General features: G+C 32.6%; 2 protein-coding genes and 1 pseudogene across 3 annotated transcripts; all 3 read right to left on the bottom strand.

Moving 5' to 3' along the window:
* Nucleotides 1–1,190: 1,190 nt before the first annotated feature.
* On the bottom strand, nucleotides 1,191–2,874 carry LOC146918965 (uncharacterized). Its single transcript, XM_085712217.1, has 4 exons — nucleotides 2,502–2,874; nucleotides 2,292–2,389; nucleotides 1,758–2,192; nucleotides 1,191–1,664 (listed from the first exon to the last, which is right to left on the bottom strand). The coding sequence occupies exons 1-4, from the start codon at nucleotides 2,548–2,550 to the stop codon at nucleotides 1,401–1,403; spliced, it is 846 nt and encodes a 281-aa protein (XP_085568343.1). The 5' UTR covers nucleotides 2,551–2,874; the 3' UTR covers nucleotides 1,191–1,400.
* A 3,795-nt stretch (nucleotides 2,875–6,669) lies between these two features.
* On the bottom strand, nucleotides 6,670–10,532 carry LOC146918964 (putative 12-oxophytodienoate reductase 11; annotated as a pseudogene). The gene is made up of 5 exons (XR_015011313.1): nucleotides 10,254–10,532; nucleotides 9,893–10,164; nucleotides 8,913–9,089; nucleotides 8,070–8,698; nucleotides 6,670–6,860 (listed from the first exon to the last, which is right to left on the bottom strand). The product of XR_015011313.1 is annotated as a putative 12-oxophytodienoate reductase 11 (transcript).
* A 1,699-nt stretch (nucleotides 10,533–12,231) lies between these two features.
* On the bottom strand, nucleotides 12,232–14,957 carry LOC146918963 (putative 12-oxophytodienoate reductase 11). The gene is made up of 4 exons (XM_085712215.1): nucleotides 14,415–14,957; nucleotides 14,063–14,334; nucleotides 13,201–13,359; nucleotides 12,232–13,043 (listed from the first exon to the last, which is right to left on the bottom strand). The coding sequence occupies exons 1-4, from the start codon at nucleotides 14,501–14,503 to the stop codon at nucleotides 12,460–12,462; spliced, it is 1,104 nt and encodes a 367-aa protein (XP_085568341.1). The 5' UTR covers nucleotides 14,504–14,957; the 3' UTR covers nucleotides 12,232–12,459.
* Between the last annotated feature and the right edge of the window lie 1,137 nt (nucleotides 14,958–16,094).

Below are 16,094 nucleotides of genomic sequence, written 5' to 3'. Positions count from 1 at the left end.
AAAACACAACTACATAAATAATGGCCATTTAAACTTAGAAAATTTCAAAGTCTCTTAATTGCTTACTAAAACACAACTCGGTAAATTCTCTTTAGTTAGTGGGCAATCCTTAGACATAAGGGATGGGCATGTTGAGACAATGCATTTAATGTGGAGCATGCTTAACTAAAGACTATCCACATAGGTTGAGTGCTCCATGCGCTTTCCATCTTTATTTAATTAATTATTAATGCCACTTCAGGTCCAAGAATATGCCCCTCTACTAAGCTCTAAGCATGCCTGCAATACAGTTGGAATATGAACTGAAGCATTAATTGCTACAATCTACAATGTAAATTTTGTATACTACGCCATCATTGCTCTGTTACATAAGCATGGTCCTAGAATATAGTGTAAGATGATGCAAGTGAATGTAGGCAAATAGAATGTGCAGACAAACCCCTTATTGCAACATTTTCCAATAATTGCACCTGTAACCACAACTGAACTGATAGTTGGCGCAGCCATATTAATAAATAAGGTGGAGCCTAATTTTTTTTTATTTTTTTTTTTTTACAATAAGGGGTAGGAACAACCTAATTTTTTACATATTAAATGTGGAGCCTAATTTTTTTTTTTTTTTTTTTACAATAAGGGGTAGGAACAGCCTATTTTTTTACATATTAAATATCAACCCTCTTTTTTTTTTTTTAAATATGAGAAAAACATCTATAGGCTGAACAACCAACCAAGGCTTGAAACTTTGTATGATTCACATAAGTAGGAACAATTTTTATATTGCAGTTAATCTTTATATGTTCGAAGCATGATAAATATTATTGGCAACTTGCATCAATTATATTTTCCCTTAACTAAAACTTACTATCATGCGTATTTGAGACTTTTGTTTGCAAAAATTTAATCAACTTGCACTTTAATAATATGTACCAATAGCACCAATTCAATAACTGGTTAGTGAATCAGCTTCAATTTTTGGGAACCAAAAAAAAAAAACTGGCGAAGGCTAATTGGAGTAGGTTAATTTTATGGACCTCTTTTTTTATTTTTTGTAAAAATTGATTGACTGAGTTGTTAATATACATCAGCATCCACCAAACAATACATAATGGACATTAAGATGGAGATAACACTTCGTTATCAGTAACCATTTAGGTAAATGATAATGAGAAAACGTAAACAATAATCAAAACTTAACAAAACGATAACAACTTCATTGAATTAACATAACACGTTACAATACTTCGAACAACATCCATCAACGACATCAAAACGAAACAACTGATACGACACTTAACAGGAAAAAAAAAAAAGTGGACACAATACTAACTGAAACAACGAAAAACATAAAGACTCAATCAGTTCCAATTAAAACACAAACAATGGAACACTAAACATCAGCCCTAGAAAACATTTCGACGTTTGACTGCGATGAAGACAGTCTCATTCTGCCCAGCACTTGGAACACCAACTTTGATCTTTACCCCAATTGCAAGTCTACGCGCATCCACTAAACGACCCCAGCTTCCACCAATTTTGATATGAGCATATGGCCTTGTGCCATACACAGCAATGCATCTCCATGTATTTCCACAGTCATCCACAATAACTACAGAAGTTGTTTTCTTACCCAATGCCAATCTGCCAAAAGAATTATAGGGCAGCATCTACAACATGATCAAATAGTAATTAGTTTATTTCCATTAGAACAAAAACTTTATTAACTCGGCATAGATATAAACATTAAGAGGGCATCTTACCAAAAAGCCAGATGTAACGTCATACTTAGTCAGCTTGACATCAGTGTTCAGCTGAAAGCTGTTGTCCTTGTGACGAAATGTTAACAGTTCAGTTGTTATGGGGACATTCTGGTACACGAAATCTGGTGCAAGAGGTTTTGCAATCTCAAAACGCATGGGAGGAGTGAACGTAGGGGGGGTAACAACCAACCCAAGCCTGTTAATGGCATTTATACCAAACTGGCTTAAACCCGAAAAAACCATTAGCACCCAGCCACCCATGTGTATGTCGTAGAAGTCGCGAATTGCGTTGAAGCCAGTGGTGAGATACACAGATCCGTTAATCCTTTCCACCAAAATCTCAAATTGGTTATAGTTAGTATCAATAAAGGTGACATAGGAGCCAATCTGATCCCCAAAATCGGTAACAAACATTTTTGGCAGCATAACAGCCCCCTGCATGAATCAAGCATCAAAAAATAATAATCAGTTTACACAACAAAGGCTTCATAGGGTGAAAAGTATAATAGCACTAAATCAAAGTGAATCTTTCACCTCATTAACGTGGAATTCACAGCAAACGGTCCTGTATTGAAGCCTCAGCTCATTCACAATCTTATCAACATCAGTTGTAGGATTTGGATCCAAAGGAGCTGATCACAACAATAAAAAACGAAAACAGTTTAGTGCACATTCATAACAAAATCATCAAAAACATGTTAAGTTAAGAGTTTAGAGAATAACAATGGAAAGTAAATCACCCACCCTTCAAGCAGTGGAGTGCAAGTAGCGTTTCAAATTCGCGGTAAGACATGATAAGTTAAGAGTAATGGTAAGCAGAAACAATTAGAAGGAATGAGAATGGCAAGTTTATGCATGCGTAGGGCACACCTATATATAGTGCATAGAGTTTGCATGGGAAGCTGAAACATAAAGTTATGCATTGAATGAAGTAGTTGGAATAACAAAGGTAACATATACTCATTAGGAGGGAAATTTGAATTTCAAACCATGTACCAGCATTTAATGTGTCCCCATTAGCTTGCAAAGCACTCTTTGGTTAAGTACTTTGGAGGGAAATTAGCATAGAATTAGGGCTAAGCCAATAGCTTGACCTAACTGGCTTTTAGAGTAAGTATGATTGTATCCAATAAATTGGAGAGAGCAAAATATAGAGATCTTGACTCGTCAATTCATACCACCGCAGTATAGAGTAGAACGTACTCCATCAACTTGACGGTGAGGTTTAGTATGGGAATGGATAGTTTTTTCCCATGATGGGAAAGTTGCACTTTTAACCATTGATTTAATAGTTTTTTATTTGGATGGTCAAGATTAATTACCTGATAATTGTTATACTTTTTGTTGAGTATTGTGTGACCCTTATGTGGACCCCACGAAAATCATTTAAAAACTATTTATCATTTGTTTTATTTATTTATTTATTTTGTACTAAATAATGGCCCTGGAAATTTCTGTTCGGCTTGTTGTTTCTTACCCAGGTAATTATTTTGTACTAAATAATTTAATGCTTTTGGCGCGTATGTTTTATTTTAACTTACTATATGTTGCCACATTAAATTAAATGTTAGAAGGATCTAAGCAATTTTTAAAATTTGATTAAAAAGATAAATAATGTGTGACATAAAATTAAATCATGTGGACTATTTTATGTGACATAAAATTAATTTTGTTGACGTTAATTATGTGCGGCATAAATTAATTTTGTCTTCCTTTAAAAAAAAAGAATTAATTTACACGTTATAAATTTGTATTGGCATATGTACCTCATGTATACATTGATTTATAATTTTTGAAGAAATTATAAATCAATATATACATTGATTTATAATAAAACACATTAAGTTTCTTAAAAAAAAAATATACGCATCAGTTCAGGATTATATATTTAACTGACAAGATTCAAATAAAATTAAAGGTTACAGGAATTAAAATTGTTGGCATCAGTTTGAGGTTTGTAAGGTTAAAGGTTAAGTTTATTAATATAGCTATTTATTTAAATTTAAAAATGGGCATTGGAATCGGTCAAAAAAAAAAAAGGGCATTGGAATAACAACATTGATTACTAATTTTTGTATTATATTTGGTTAATTGATTAACATTGAAATTATTTATTTAGTTTGAATTAAAGAAGAATAATGTCAGTAATTCACATTGCATGGGTAGCTTTGTTTGCTGACAACAACCATAGATTAGAGCATTAAAGTACTGATACTGAGATCCAGATTTCCAAAACACGGAGAACTTTTGAAGCGGATGTCCATTTACTTGAGAAGGAAAGCATTGGAAAATTAAGTGAAATGGAATATTTTTTCAAAGTTGAAATCTGTCAAATTAACAAAAATTTAGCTGATGAAATTGAAGGTTTGAAAGAAAACCAGATCTGTGAGGTGTCTAGATTAAGGGAAGAACTTGGAAAGGCTGAACGACAATTTTGAAGGTCAAATGTTTATTGGTTGCAATAATTTTCTTTTTAGTTTGCATTGTATCGAAGATTCCATGAAATAGTTGTTCATTAGTCTATGATTTCTGGGTAGGTCAAATTAGCTGTTCTTGAGTTTATGTATTTTAATTATGTTCTTATTTCAATTCTGTGTTAACACCTGCACTGCCCAAGTAATCAATGAGAGATTAAGTTTCAATTAATGAAAATGGCGTTTCCAGGTTTTTCAATCAATTTGTTCAGTATCTTATTTAGCTGTTGGAGAGAAGGAGGAATGGCGTAAACGATAAAGGAGGAAGGAGCATTGTGTGTTCTGAAATATATCTGAAGTGTTGTAGTTAGTAAATAGGGTGGGGTGTACTAGTAAAAGCAAACAACATTAAAAAACAGTTTCTTTTTTTGTTTTTTTTTTCCTAGCAGGTTCATCCACTGCCACCTGTCCTGGAAAAGGACACTTTCCCATGGTGGGAAAAAACTGTCCCTTCCCAGGCTAAACGCCACCCAACTTGACCCCCAACTGTTTAGGCATTTTTGACTATAGTCAATTAATTCAATAATGCGTGCCTGATAGTGATGGAATTGGATGCTACGTAAGAATCAATTTATGGCAACTGAGGAAAAATATGCAAATTCACTAAAGGAAATAAACATCCTTAGTTGCCTTACCTTGCCTGCAATTTACTCGTAAATTTTGAACAATCGTTTGCATGACAACTTATAAGATTGATTAGTTTACTCTTTTTCTGAACAATTGTTTGAGGGAACCAATCTAAAAAGTGTTAAACGACACTTAACTACCCCTTACCTGAAAATCACCTAATCGTTTAACAATCGTTTGCCGTAAATCAGTTAGGTGATTCATTATTTTGAACAATCATTTGCATGACAACTAAACCGATTGTTTGTATGCTCTTAAGTGCCTTAAATTTTGAATAATCGTTTACATGACAACTTATAAGGTGGATGAAACCAAATAATGAATGACTTAAGAGCAATTTTTTTTTAGGGAACTTAAGAGCAATTTCATTGGTTTAACGGCAACTAAACCGATAGTAGATAGTGATTGATTAATTGATTGATTATACCATATCCCTTTTTTCAACGAAAAAGACAACAAACCATTTTTTATTTATTTCCCAATAAGGTGGTTGCATAAATGTTTTTCTCTAATTACCCATCTACGTTCGTTCTTTTCAGTTCGTGTAAAATGATTTTGTTTTAGTATTAACCATTCGATTTTGGTCAGAATGATTTGGTAGTTTGAAGTTAGTTGTAAGATAAATAATATGATAAAAATAATTTCATCCATAAAGCAAACTCAAATTTATTTGGAAGGATCATAGAGTATCTTAACTTGTCAATTCATACCACAGTAGTAGAGAGTAGAACGTACGCCATCAACTTGCCCCCACTGTTGAGGCATTCATTTCATTTTAGTCAAGTAATTTAATAATGCGTGCCTGATGATGGAATTGGATGCTAGGAATCAATTCAAGGCAAGTGTGTATGACATATGTAAATTGACTAATAAAGGAAAGAGAAATCATACTTTGACAGCCACTTTTTGACAATTTTTGGACAATTTTCTCTCTCATACTCACATGATGTTGTTATCCTCTCTCTTTCTTTTTCTCTCTCCATTGTTTTTGACCAATGAGAAGTGAGAAAAACAAGGTTGTCAACAAAGTTGTAATAAATGCATTGTATGTATCCTATTATGCCTTGCCTGCAATTTACTAGTACTTTTTTTTTTCTTTTCTAAATTATACACGAGATCTTTAATTATAACAAGTTGATTTTTAAGTTTTTTTTTACCACTTACGTTATTTAAATGTTTTTTTTTACCATTTACGTACTTTAAATTATTTAATTGTAGTAAGTTAGTCCTTTAAGTATTTTACATATCAGTTAGGTTTAAGTTATTTAATTGTAACTTTTAAATGTCTAATAACTTGAAATCCTCCAAATTATTATGGCGAAATAATATTAAGGACCTAATTAGTACAAAAAAAATCCTCCAAATTATTATGGCGAAATAATATTAAGGACCTAATTAGTACAAAAAAAAAAACTTAAAGGGTAAATTGTAAAATAATAACATTTGTCAACAAAATTAATAAAACAATTAAATTTCTTAATTCCCTTGTTTTTATCAAAAGGGTCGTATAATTAGGAAAATAGGTAGTGCTTAATGTAAATTAGTAGTCTCTATTCACCATGTATGGTTATTGGCTTAGGAGGTTGTTGCGGGCAGTGCACCCTCTAATTACTAAAAATTGCAACTATCGTTGGGTTTAGTGGGAGTTAAGTGTTGTTCACTATAAAACGGTAGTTAAATGTCGTTCGACACTTTTTAGATCGTTCATATCATTTTATAAATCAGTTTAATCAATTTGAAAAGTTCTCTAAAAAGTAATTAACTGTTGTTAGGAGTATTTTCGTCATTACGAAGGTGCCTGGAAGCAACAATTAATGCCTAAAGAGCGTTTTTCATTGGTTTAACTGTGACTTTTATAAACAGATAATAGATAGTAATTGATCGGTTATTTGATTATACCACCCCTCTCAATGAAAAACTTCCTTTTAAGGCTTCCTTAATCGGTGTTCCGGGATATTGTTTAACATGACCTTTTTTGTTTCTCCATCAATTGATCTGTGTCCTGTAAAATATATAAGTATCAAAATTGTTATTTAAGTGATCCAACTTCATTTTTGTCTCTTATAAGTTTCCACAACAAGAGTTAATACTGTTGACTGTTGAGACATGGTCATACATTAAATATAGGCTTAAGTACAATTTTGCCCCCCCTATTTTGACTGAATCGGAATTTTACCCCCCTTATTTTAAAACTCGGAATTTTACCCCCCCAATTTAATGTTTTTCGGAATTTTACCCCCCCTATTTTAAAACTCAGAATTTTACCCCCCCCCCCCCCCCAATTTAATGTTTTTCGGAATTTTACCCCCTCCACCACATTATCTTATTATCCACCTAATTAATTATTTAAATTAAATAATTTTTAATTACAAAAAATAAATAACTTTTTAAAAAAATGAAAAAAAACTTTAGAAAATACCTTAAAATGCAGAAAAAAATTAGAAAATAAAGATAAAATGTAGGAATTACAAAAAATAAATAATTTTTTATAAAAATCGATTTTTTTTAAAAAAAATACCTTAAAATGCAGAAAAAATACTAGAAAATAAAAATAAAATGTAGGAAATAAACCAGAATAAACAAAAAAAATTCCATTAAAAATACATGGAAAAACAGTATAAACGGAAAAAAATCCCATTAAAAATACATGAAAAAAAACATAATGCACTTGTAAATATTTGGATGATCATTAGCCAAATATACGAGTGCAATAATACACCTAATAATTGATCATCCAAATATTAGCCATGTATTTTTAATGGAATTTTCCATGTATTTTTTTGGATTTTTTCGTTTATTCAGGTTTATTTCCTACATTTTATCTTTATTTTCTAGCATTTTTTCTGCATTTTAAGGTATTTTTTAAAGTTTTTTCGATTTTTTAAAAAATTTATTTATTTTTTGTAATTCCTACATTTTATCTTTATTTTCTAGTATTTTTTAGAATTTTTTTCTGCATTTTAAGTTATTTTTTAAAGTGTTTTTCGATTTTTTTAAAAAGTTGTTTATTTTTTGTAATTAAAAATTATTTAATTTAAATAATTAATTAGGTGGATAATAAGATAATGTGGTAGAGGGGGTAAAATTCCGAAAAACATTAAAATGGGGGGCAAAATTCCGAGTTTTAAAATAGGGGGGGTAAAATTCCGATTCAGTCAAAATAGGGGGGGTAAAATTGCACTTAAGCCTTAAATATATAATATAGACTCACCTTGGATAATATATGGAAGTTTCACCTTGGATGCTACCTCATGGATCATTCAAGAAAAGGGTAGTCGGTATAACCAAGAATTGGATCAGAAGTGTAGAATGTCTCCCTATTATACTTGTTAAGAGGAGCATTAAGTGCAAATCTCTTTGGTAAATCTGGATTTGATATGAACAAACGACCATAAGCAATAAGATCTGCCCTATTTTCAGTTATAGCATTGATTCCATCTTGTTTTTCATAGCCTCCAGTAACCATAAAAGTTCCATTGAAAACCTTTCTCATTGGTGCCAAGCTATAATGACATTCAGTTTTTTCATCAACAATTTCCATTCATGGCTCCACCATATGACAATAAAGAATACCATATTTATTGAGGGCATTAACCATATAAAGTCCCAATTCTTGGGGATTTGAGTCTCCACAATCTCCAAATTTTTCAAAAGGTGATAATTTTATTCCAACTCTTTCTGCACCTATCTCATTTGCAATAGCTTCAACAATTTCCAAAACAAATCTACAACGATTTTCAAGGGTTCCACCATATTCATCTGTTCTGTCGTTCGCTTTATCTTTCATGAATTGTTCAAGTAGGTAGCCATGAGCTCCATGGATTTCAACCCCATCAAAACCTACAATTTTCACAATACAAGTATGTAAAATGTCTTCCTATTATAGTAATTAAACTAGAGAGTAAAAATATGAAGTTTGTCTCTTATTGTTTTTGTTAAGAGTTACAGATGTCATACCTTTGTAACAATTTTTATCTCTCTAATTTACGTCGTTATTTCTGTTCTTAAATTGAATCAATTGAATTATGGAGAAATTTAAGATAAATGAATTTACCAGCTTCAATAGCATTTCTTGCAGCAAGTTTAAAGTCATTGACAATATTAGGAATTTCTTCTGTTCTTAGCCTCCTTGGTGGTGTGAATTGTGGCATTTCAGTACCATCACCTCCAATTTGTGGTGTGAGTAGTTTGTCTGTTGAAGATATTGGTGCTTGCCCATTTGGTTGACAAACTGTATGGAATATAGGCATATAATATATTGAGTGTGTATATAAATGTGTTTAATAAATATATACAATACATGTAATTAATTAAACTAATGAATACTCCCTCCGTCCCAAATTGTATGACGTTTTGGGCATTTCACACGTATTAAGAAATGTAATTAATATTGTGTGGGAAAGAAAAATTATGAGTTGTTTTACAAAATTGTCCTTAATAAATGATATGTGAAAGATAAATGAAAGAATTGAAAGAAAAGAAAGTAATAAATAGTTAAGGATATAATAGAAAAAGTAACATTAATGTTTCATTGGTATTGTAAAGTGACAGGTGTATAATTTGGGACAATTTTTTTCCCAAAGCGACATACAATTTGGGAAGGATGGAGTATAAAATAAGTATCATCTCTAACAAAAATTTCTTTCCCACCTAAAAGTAATACTTGAAAAATTAGAAAAATATGTCAATTAATTGCTCATTTGATAAAATTAAGGCTAAAACCCACTTTTTGCCCCCTAAGTTTGCAAAAGTTGCGATTTTGGCCCCCTATTAAAAAAAATAGCATTAGTGACCCCCTATGTTTAGGGAAATATGCTCTTTTGACCCTCTAACATAAAGGAAATATGCTTTTTAGACCCCTTATCTTTAGAAAAATTGCAATTATGCCCCTTTTTTGGGACACGTGGCCTCTTCTCAGTAATTTTTGGACGAAGGGGGCCAAAAATGCTATTTTGTTTAATAGGGGGCCAAAATCGCAACTTTTGCAAACTTAGGGGGCAAAAAGTGGGTTTTAGCCTAAAATTAAATACATACTAGAATTAGAAACTCTTCCAACATGCCAAATCTGACAGAAGAATGTAGCACCTTTGGCATGAACAGCATCTACAATGGGTTTCCATGCCTCAACTTGCTCTTTAGTCCATATACCTGGTGTGTCTGGATAGCCTTGAGCAGTGTCAGAGACACCAGTAGCTTCAGCTATAAGAAGACCACCTTTAGAGGACCTTTGAGAGTAATAGAGGACAGCATGAGGTTGAGGAACTTTGCCATAGGATCTTATTCTAGTGAGTGGTGCCAAAACAACTCTGAAATGCAAGATAAGGTAAGCATTGATATTGAAATTGAATAGAAAGTGAAATAAACATAACATTGAAATTGAAAGTATAATAGGTACCTATGAGAGAGATTGAATTTGCCCATCTTGTAAGGTGTAATAAGAGGAATGGGATCAGCAGTTTTAGCAGCTTCCATTTTGATACCAATTAAATCAAATTAATGTGATAACTGAATAAATTTTGATGTAAATATGCAATTCAATTTGAGAGGGGGTTGATAGGGTGCATCTATATTTATAGTATGATTGTATGTGTGTGGTGATGTTGATTATGCTTTGGTATGATTTGTCCATCTTATCGTCCTTCACATTTTGTCATGAATTTTTGTGGTTGTAATGCCTACATATAGTATTGCATCATACACAAGCTTATTTTTCACAATTGAATTAATAAATCTTATCATATTGCATCACGAGATTGACCCAATGAAGACGATGTCTGAAAGAATGACTCTCTAAAATAAAAAACACATATTTTAACCTTGTAATTTGAAATTCTTCTTATTTTTGACTCTATAATATACGCATAATTCAGAAAAGTGACCTAAGAGTTGAATTTTTTCATAATTTTTTCCAAGCATGTTTAGAACGTTAAAATATGTCTATACAAAAAAAAATAGATTTTTTTCGACTAGGGACATATTAATTATGAATTTTTATTCCCCATGTTTATGAATTTCTTAAACAATTCAAAATTAATTTGTCTCTTGTTTAAAAACTCCAAAATTTCATGGTGAAGATTCTTATGATGTTCTAACCATTCTTACAAAATTAGGGAACGAAATTTGACCCGTCAGTATATGCTTACTCCGAACAAAGTATTCTAATTGTTAGCATTCATGGCGAAGGGAATATTCTAATTGTTAGCTTGTATGTAGATAAACCTATCTACACAGGTAATGATTAAAGTATGTTCGAAATCTCCAAAAGTTCAATGAAGGGAAAGTTTGCTGTGACTGACTTTGGAGGGATGAGGTACTTTCTAGGAATTGAAGTAAAACAATATGATTGTGGAATTTTTATCCATCAACAGAAACATGCCAAAGAGATTTTAACAAGGTTTACCATGGAACATTGCAACATGGTATGCAGTCATATTGCCCCAGAAAGCAAGCTGGCTAGAGATGAAAACTGTAGAGCAATGGACGAAACAAAGCATAAGCAGATGGTGGGGTGCCTAATGTATTTAATTTCTACTTAGTCTGATCTCACATTCTGAGCGTTTCTGATAGCTATATGGATAGACCAACTAAAATGCACTTAGTTGCAACTAAGAGAGTACTTAGGCATCTGAATGGTACCATAAGTCTTGGCTTCTATACAAAACAAGCATTATGATGGAAGTGCAGGGATGGTCAAGTTCTGACTATGCAGGAGATATAGATGATAAAAAGAGCACTTCAGGCTATGTCTTCATGTTTGGTTCAGGGGATATATCTTGGTCATCTAAGAAGCAGCCAATTCTGACATTCTCCACAACAAAAGAAGGGTTTGTGGCAACTGCATTTTGTGCTTGTCAAGGTAAAGGGCTTAGAAGAATTCACAGTTAGCTTGGACAATCTCAAAGGAAGTGAACAGTTGTTTTCAGTGATAATAACTCCTCCATAAGACTTTCTAAAAATCCTACAATGCTTGACACATGCAAGCATATTGATGTTAGGTACCACTTTCTCAGAGACCTCTCAAAGGAACAATTGTTTCATTGCATCTCTCAAGAACAATTGCCAGACATAATGACTAAGCCTTTGAAGCTTGAGTCTTTTGCAATCTAAGAGAGAGGCTTAGCATTTGTGTAAACTGATCTGCTATAGCAGTGTTCAGTTTAGGGGAGGATTTTATTAGGATTCATTGCAATTAGAAGTTTACTTGTAGTGTAAGAAAGTGTGTAAAAGGCTATATAAGGGCCAAATGCATGTTTCAATGTGCGGTGAGTTGGGTCAAATTGTGACAACACCGTGATTTAGTTGAAATTAAATGATGGCTACTATGAGTTTTTCTCCATTTTCGAATACACTTCTTCTTCTCTTTAATTCCGGGATCCTATCAAACACAAAGCTCATATGGTATAAAATATCAGGTACATAATAGTTTACACAGTGTGTCATAGCAGTGAAGCTAGTATGAATAAAAAATGCTACTATAAGCAACAAAATTCTTAATTAAGTGAACAACTTCGCAACAAAAACAAATTTGCAAGGAGAAACAACTTATTAAATATGGAGGTTCCACTTCCAACCTTGGATGCTACAATACAACATTGTTTTCTTCATTCAAGAAATGGATAGTCCGTATAACCTACCACCGGATCAGAAATGTAGAATGTCTCCCTGTTATATTTATTGAGAGGAGCATTAAGAGCAAATCTCTTTGGCAAATCTGGATTCGCTAAGAACAAACGACCATAAACAACAAGGTCTGCCCTATTATCTGCTATAGCATTGATCCCATCTTGTCTGTCATAGCCTCCTGCAACCATGAAAGTACCATTGAAAGCCTTTCTCATTGGCACCAGACTGTAAGGGCTTTCAATCGTTTCATCACCTGATTTTATTCTTGGTTCCACCATGTGACAGTAAAGAATATTGTACTTATTAAGAGCATTAACCATATGAAGTCCCAATGCATTTGGATTAGAGTCTTCGCTTTCTGCATATTCTGCAAATGGTGATAGTCTGATTCCAACTTTATCTGCTCCTATCTCATTCGCAACTGCTTCAACAACTTCCAAAGGAAATCGACAACGATTCTCGAGCGATCCGCCATATTCATCTGTTCTGTCATTTACTTTATCTTTCATGAATTGTTCAGGTAGGTAGCCATGAGCTCCATGGATTTCAACCCCATCAAAACCTGCAATTTACATCACATTGAACATGTTAAGTGACTTGAAAAATGTCTTTGTGCTTTAAAGCAACAAATACTCTTGTTTCTGAAAAATATCAGTATTGTACTATGATTGAAGCATGTTTCAATTTCGTAAAAAATCCGTAAAGACCAGTAAACTTACCAGCTTCAATAGCATTTCTTGCAGCGAGTCTGAAATCATTGACAATATGAGGAATTTCATCTGTCCTTAGTCGTCTCGGTTTCGTGAACTGTTGTACATCATTGCTTGTGAGTGACTTGTCTGTAGAAGATATTGGTGCTTGTCCATTCGGTTGATAAACTGTTAGATTAACAAGGAAGGAACATGACCATACAGTGAGTATTCTATTTGCACCGAGATAGTAATAATCAATAATAACAACCTCCAACCCAAATCATTTTATTTTATTGTAACTGATAGTAGACCCAAGTAATTTGATTGATGTCTAAAAAAAATGTTATATTTGAGCTAGTTAACGCTAATAACTTCAATAATGTGGTTTCCTATTTGTAGCTTGTGTCACGTTTTCCATTACTACTTTCTGCAACAAATTGCTTGAAATTTTGTTTTTTGACAAAAAAAATGACTTTAGAAAAAATAACACACAGGGCATGTTAAACTCATAATAAGTCTGTTAAATAAAAGCTGATGATCTGAACCAATCGGTGTAGGCACAGATAGTTAAACATTCCGTTTGCACCAGTTGTGAATTGGAAGTGTGTCACCTAATCTAAATTTTATTTTTATCAAAGGAAAAAAAACACTAATGATTTGAGCAAATAGATAAATACCTGAATTTGAAACTCTTCCAACATGCCAAATTTGATAGAAAAATATACCGCCTTAGAGCATGTTATATTTGAGCTAGGTAATGGTAAAATTATGCTAGGTCTATGTTAAAAATTGATGATCTTAACCAATTGAGGTTGACACAAATGGTTAGACCTTCTGGTCACACTTTTATTTACATAATAAATAATGATATGACGAAATAGATACATACCTGAATTTGAAACCCTTCCAGCATGCCAAATTTGACAGAAAAATATACCGCCTTTGTCATGAACCGCATCTACAATAGGTTTCCACGCCTCAACATGCTCTTTAGTCCATATACCTGGTGTGTTTGGATAGCCTTGAGCAGTGTCAGAGACACCAGTAGCTTCAGCTATGAGAAAACCACCTTTAGAGGTTCTCTGAGAATAATACTTGATAGCAATGGGTTGAGGAACATTGTTGTATGATCTCATTCTTGTTAGTGGTGCCAAAACAACTCTGAAATGATGAAATTATTTAGCAAGAGAAAAACATTGAAATAAAATAGAATAGAAAGTGAAATGGTATGTAGTATGCACCTATGAGCTAGATTGAATTTGCCCATCTTGTAAGGTGTAAGTAAAGGAATAGGATCAGTGATGTTAGTACCTTCCATTTTGATACCCATTTAAATAAATTACAATGATCACCAACAGTTCAAAAGGCAAAGTATGCAGTTCAATTTTTTTTTTCTTTCTTTTGATGGATCTATATTTATACTAGGTGTTCGCAGTGCGGTGCGGTGCGGTTTAGTTCAGTTTCGAGGATAAAAATCATTCAAACCGCAAGATAAAAAAACATGTGGTTTGGTTTGGTTCGGTTGACATTTAAAATAAAATCCGAACCAAACCAAACCATGTAGTTAAGTAAGAAAGTGATCAAAATACATCCGAATCAAATGCATTTTTTGCAGTTTCAATTTACCATCCGAACCATGTAGTTATCTTGATTATCTATCGTGATTATGTCAAATTTACCATCAATTCAAACATATATTAGATAACAACTAGTCACGATGATGCGTTTGAAGCAAAGCATGAAGAGGAATAAAGAAATTGAAGAGTGTTGTTGTTACCCAGACCCTGGCTGCTTCTGCTATGAGAAGACCTCCTTTAAAGGACCTTTGAAAGTAATAGAGGATGGAATGTTGTTGTACTAATACTATCTTTGTCCGGTCAATGGTGCCAAAAGTACTCTAAAATTAAAATTAATATATTATTAGACATAGACACATGACTCTCCGGGGTTAGTGGAAATTTTAAACAATTTTATATGTTTGAAGTAAGACAGATACTACATACACCCCAAATAATCCAAGTTACATCCCAAAGTTACTAATATACCCTTTATTCATGTTCACTGCACATTAATTATGTATACGTAAATTCAGTTTACATAGTGTATGTAAACTCTGTTTACGTAGTGTATGTAAACTCTGTTTACGTAGTGTATGTAAACTCAGTTTACATGAGTTAAGTAAACTGAGTTTACATACCCTAAGCACACTGAGTTTACATACACTCTGTAAACTGAATTTACATAAGTAAGTTAAGACTGAGTTTTAGTTTATGTAAACTGAGTTTACGTAGTTTATGTAAACTGAGTTTACATACACCAAGTAAACTGAGTTTAGGTGTATGTTATTCCTTTTTAGAATATGTAGTAAACTAAATTCACGTGAGACCTATATGTAAACTTAAATTACGTTACCTTTCTACGTAAACTTAAATCAAACAAATCGATGTAGATAGACAAACGTGAAATTAACAACAACTATAAACATCCATAAATCATAGAGCAAATGATAAATAGAAACTCGAAGAAATTTATGAAATTCACTTACTTGTATTAATTGAGTACGTATCAATGGAAGAGATGTTGATTCAATTGACGATTTTAGTAGGTATCGATTGCATATCCATGGTGGTTTGTGGGTGAAAAAGGGGTGAGGGTTCAGAATGATAGTAAAAGAAGGGTTTTTAGAAATTTAGAAGAAGAGGGTAATTTTGGTATTATAGTAAAAAATTTAATAAATTTGGGTGTAACTATGATTATATGGGGTGAAACTAGAAAGAGTCTTGAAGTAATCAAAGTAAATGAAAATATATTACTCCCTCCGTTTCAAAATGAGTGTCGCTTTAGCCAAAAAAATTTGTTTCAAAATGAATGTCACTTTCAGTTTCCAATGCAATAATAACTTTTTCTTTTCAATTGTACCC

This window comes from Medicago sativa, chromosome 5, assembly GCF_051527215.1.
Source record: "Medicago sativa cultivar Bolivia chromosome 5, Bolivia_mono, whole genome shotgun sequence".
In the NCBI taxonomy this organism is placed as follows: domain Eukaryota; kingdom Viridiplantae; phylum Streptophyta; class Magnoliopsida; order Fabales; family Fabaceae; genus Medicago; species Medicago sativa.
Note: the sequence above shows the minus strand (reverse complement) of the source record. Positions and strands in the feature narration are given on the sequence as shown.

Bases quoted from the DNA above. Each gene is read 5' to 3' on its own strand.
- LOC146918963 (XM_085712215.1), bottom strand. From the start codon at position 14,503: ATGGGTATCAAAATGGAAGGTACTAACATCACTGATCCTATTCCTTTA. The intron at 13,360-14,062 runs GTATGTATCTAT...TTAATCTAACAG, and splicing joins TGGAAGGGTTTCAAATTCAG to TTTATCAACCGAATGGACAA. The intron at 13,044-13,200 runs GTAAGTTTACTG...TGTAAATTGCAG, and splicing joins AAGAAATGCTATTGAAGCTG to GTTTTGATGGGGTTGAAATC.
- LOC146918965 (XM_085712217.1), bottom strand. From the start codon at position 2,550: ATGTCTTACCGCGAATTTGAAACGCTACTTGCACTCCACTGCTTGAAG. The intron at 2,390-2,501 runs GTGGGTGATTTA...TGTTGTGATCAG, and splicing joins TGCACTCCACTGCTTGAAGG to CTCCTTTGGATCCAAATCCT. The intron at 1,665-1,757 runs GTAAGATGCCCT...ATCATGTTGTAG, and splicing joins ACGTTACATCTGGCTTTTTG to ATGCTGCCCTATAATTCTTT.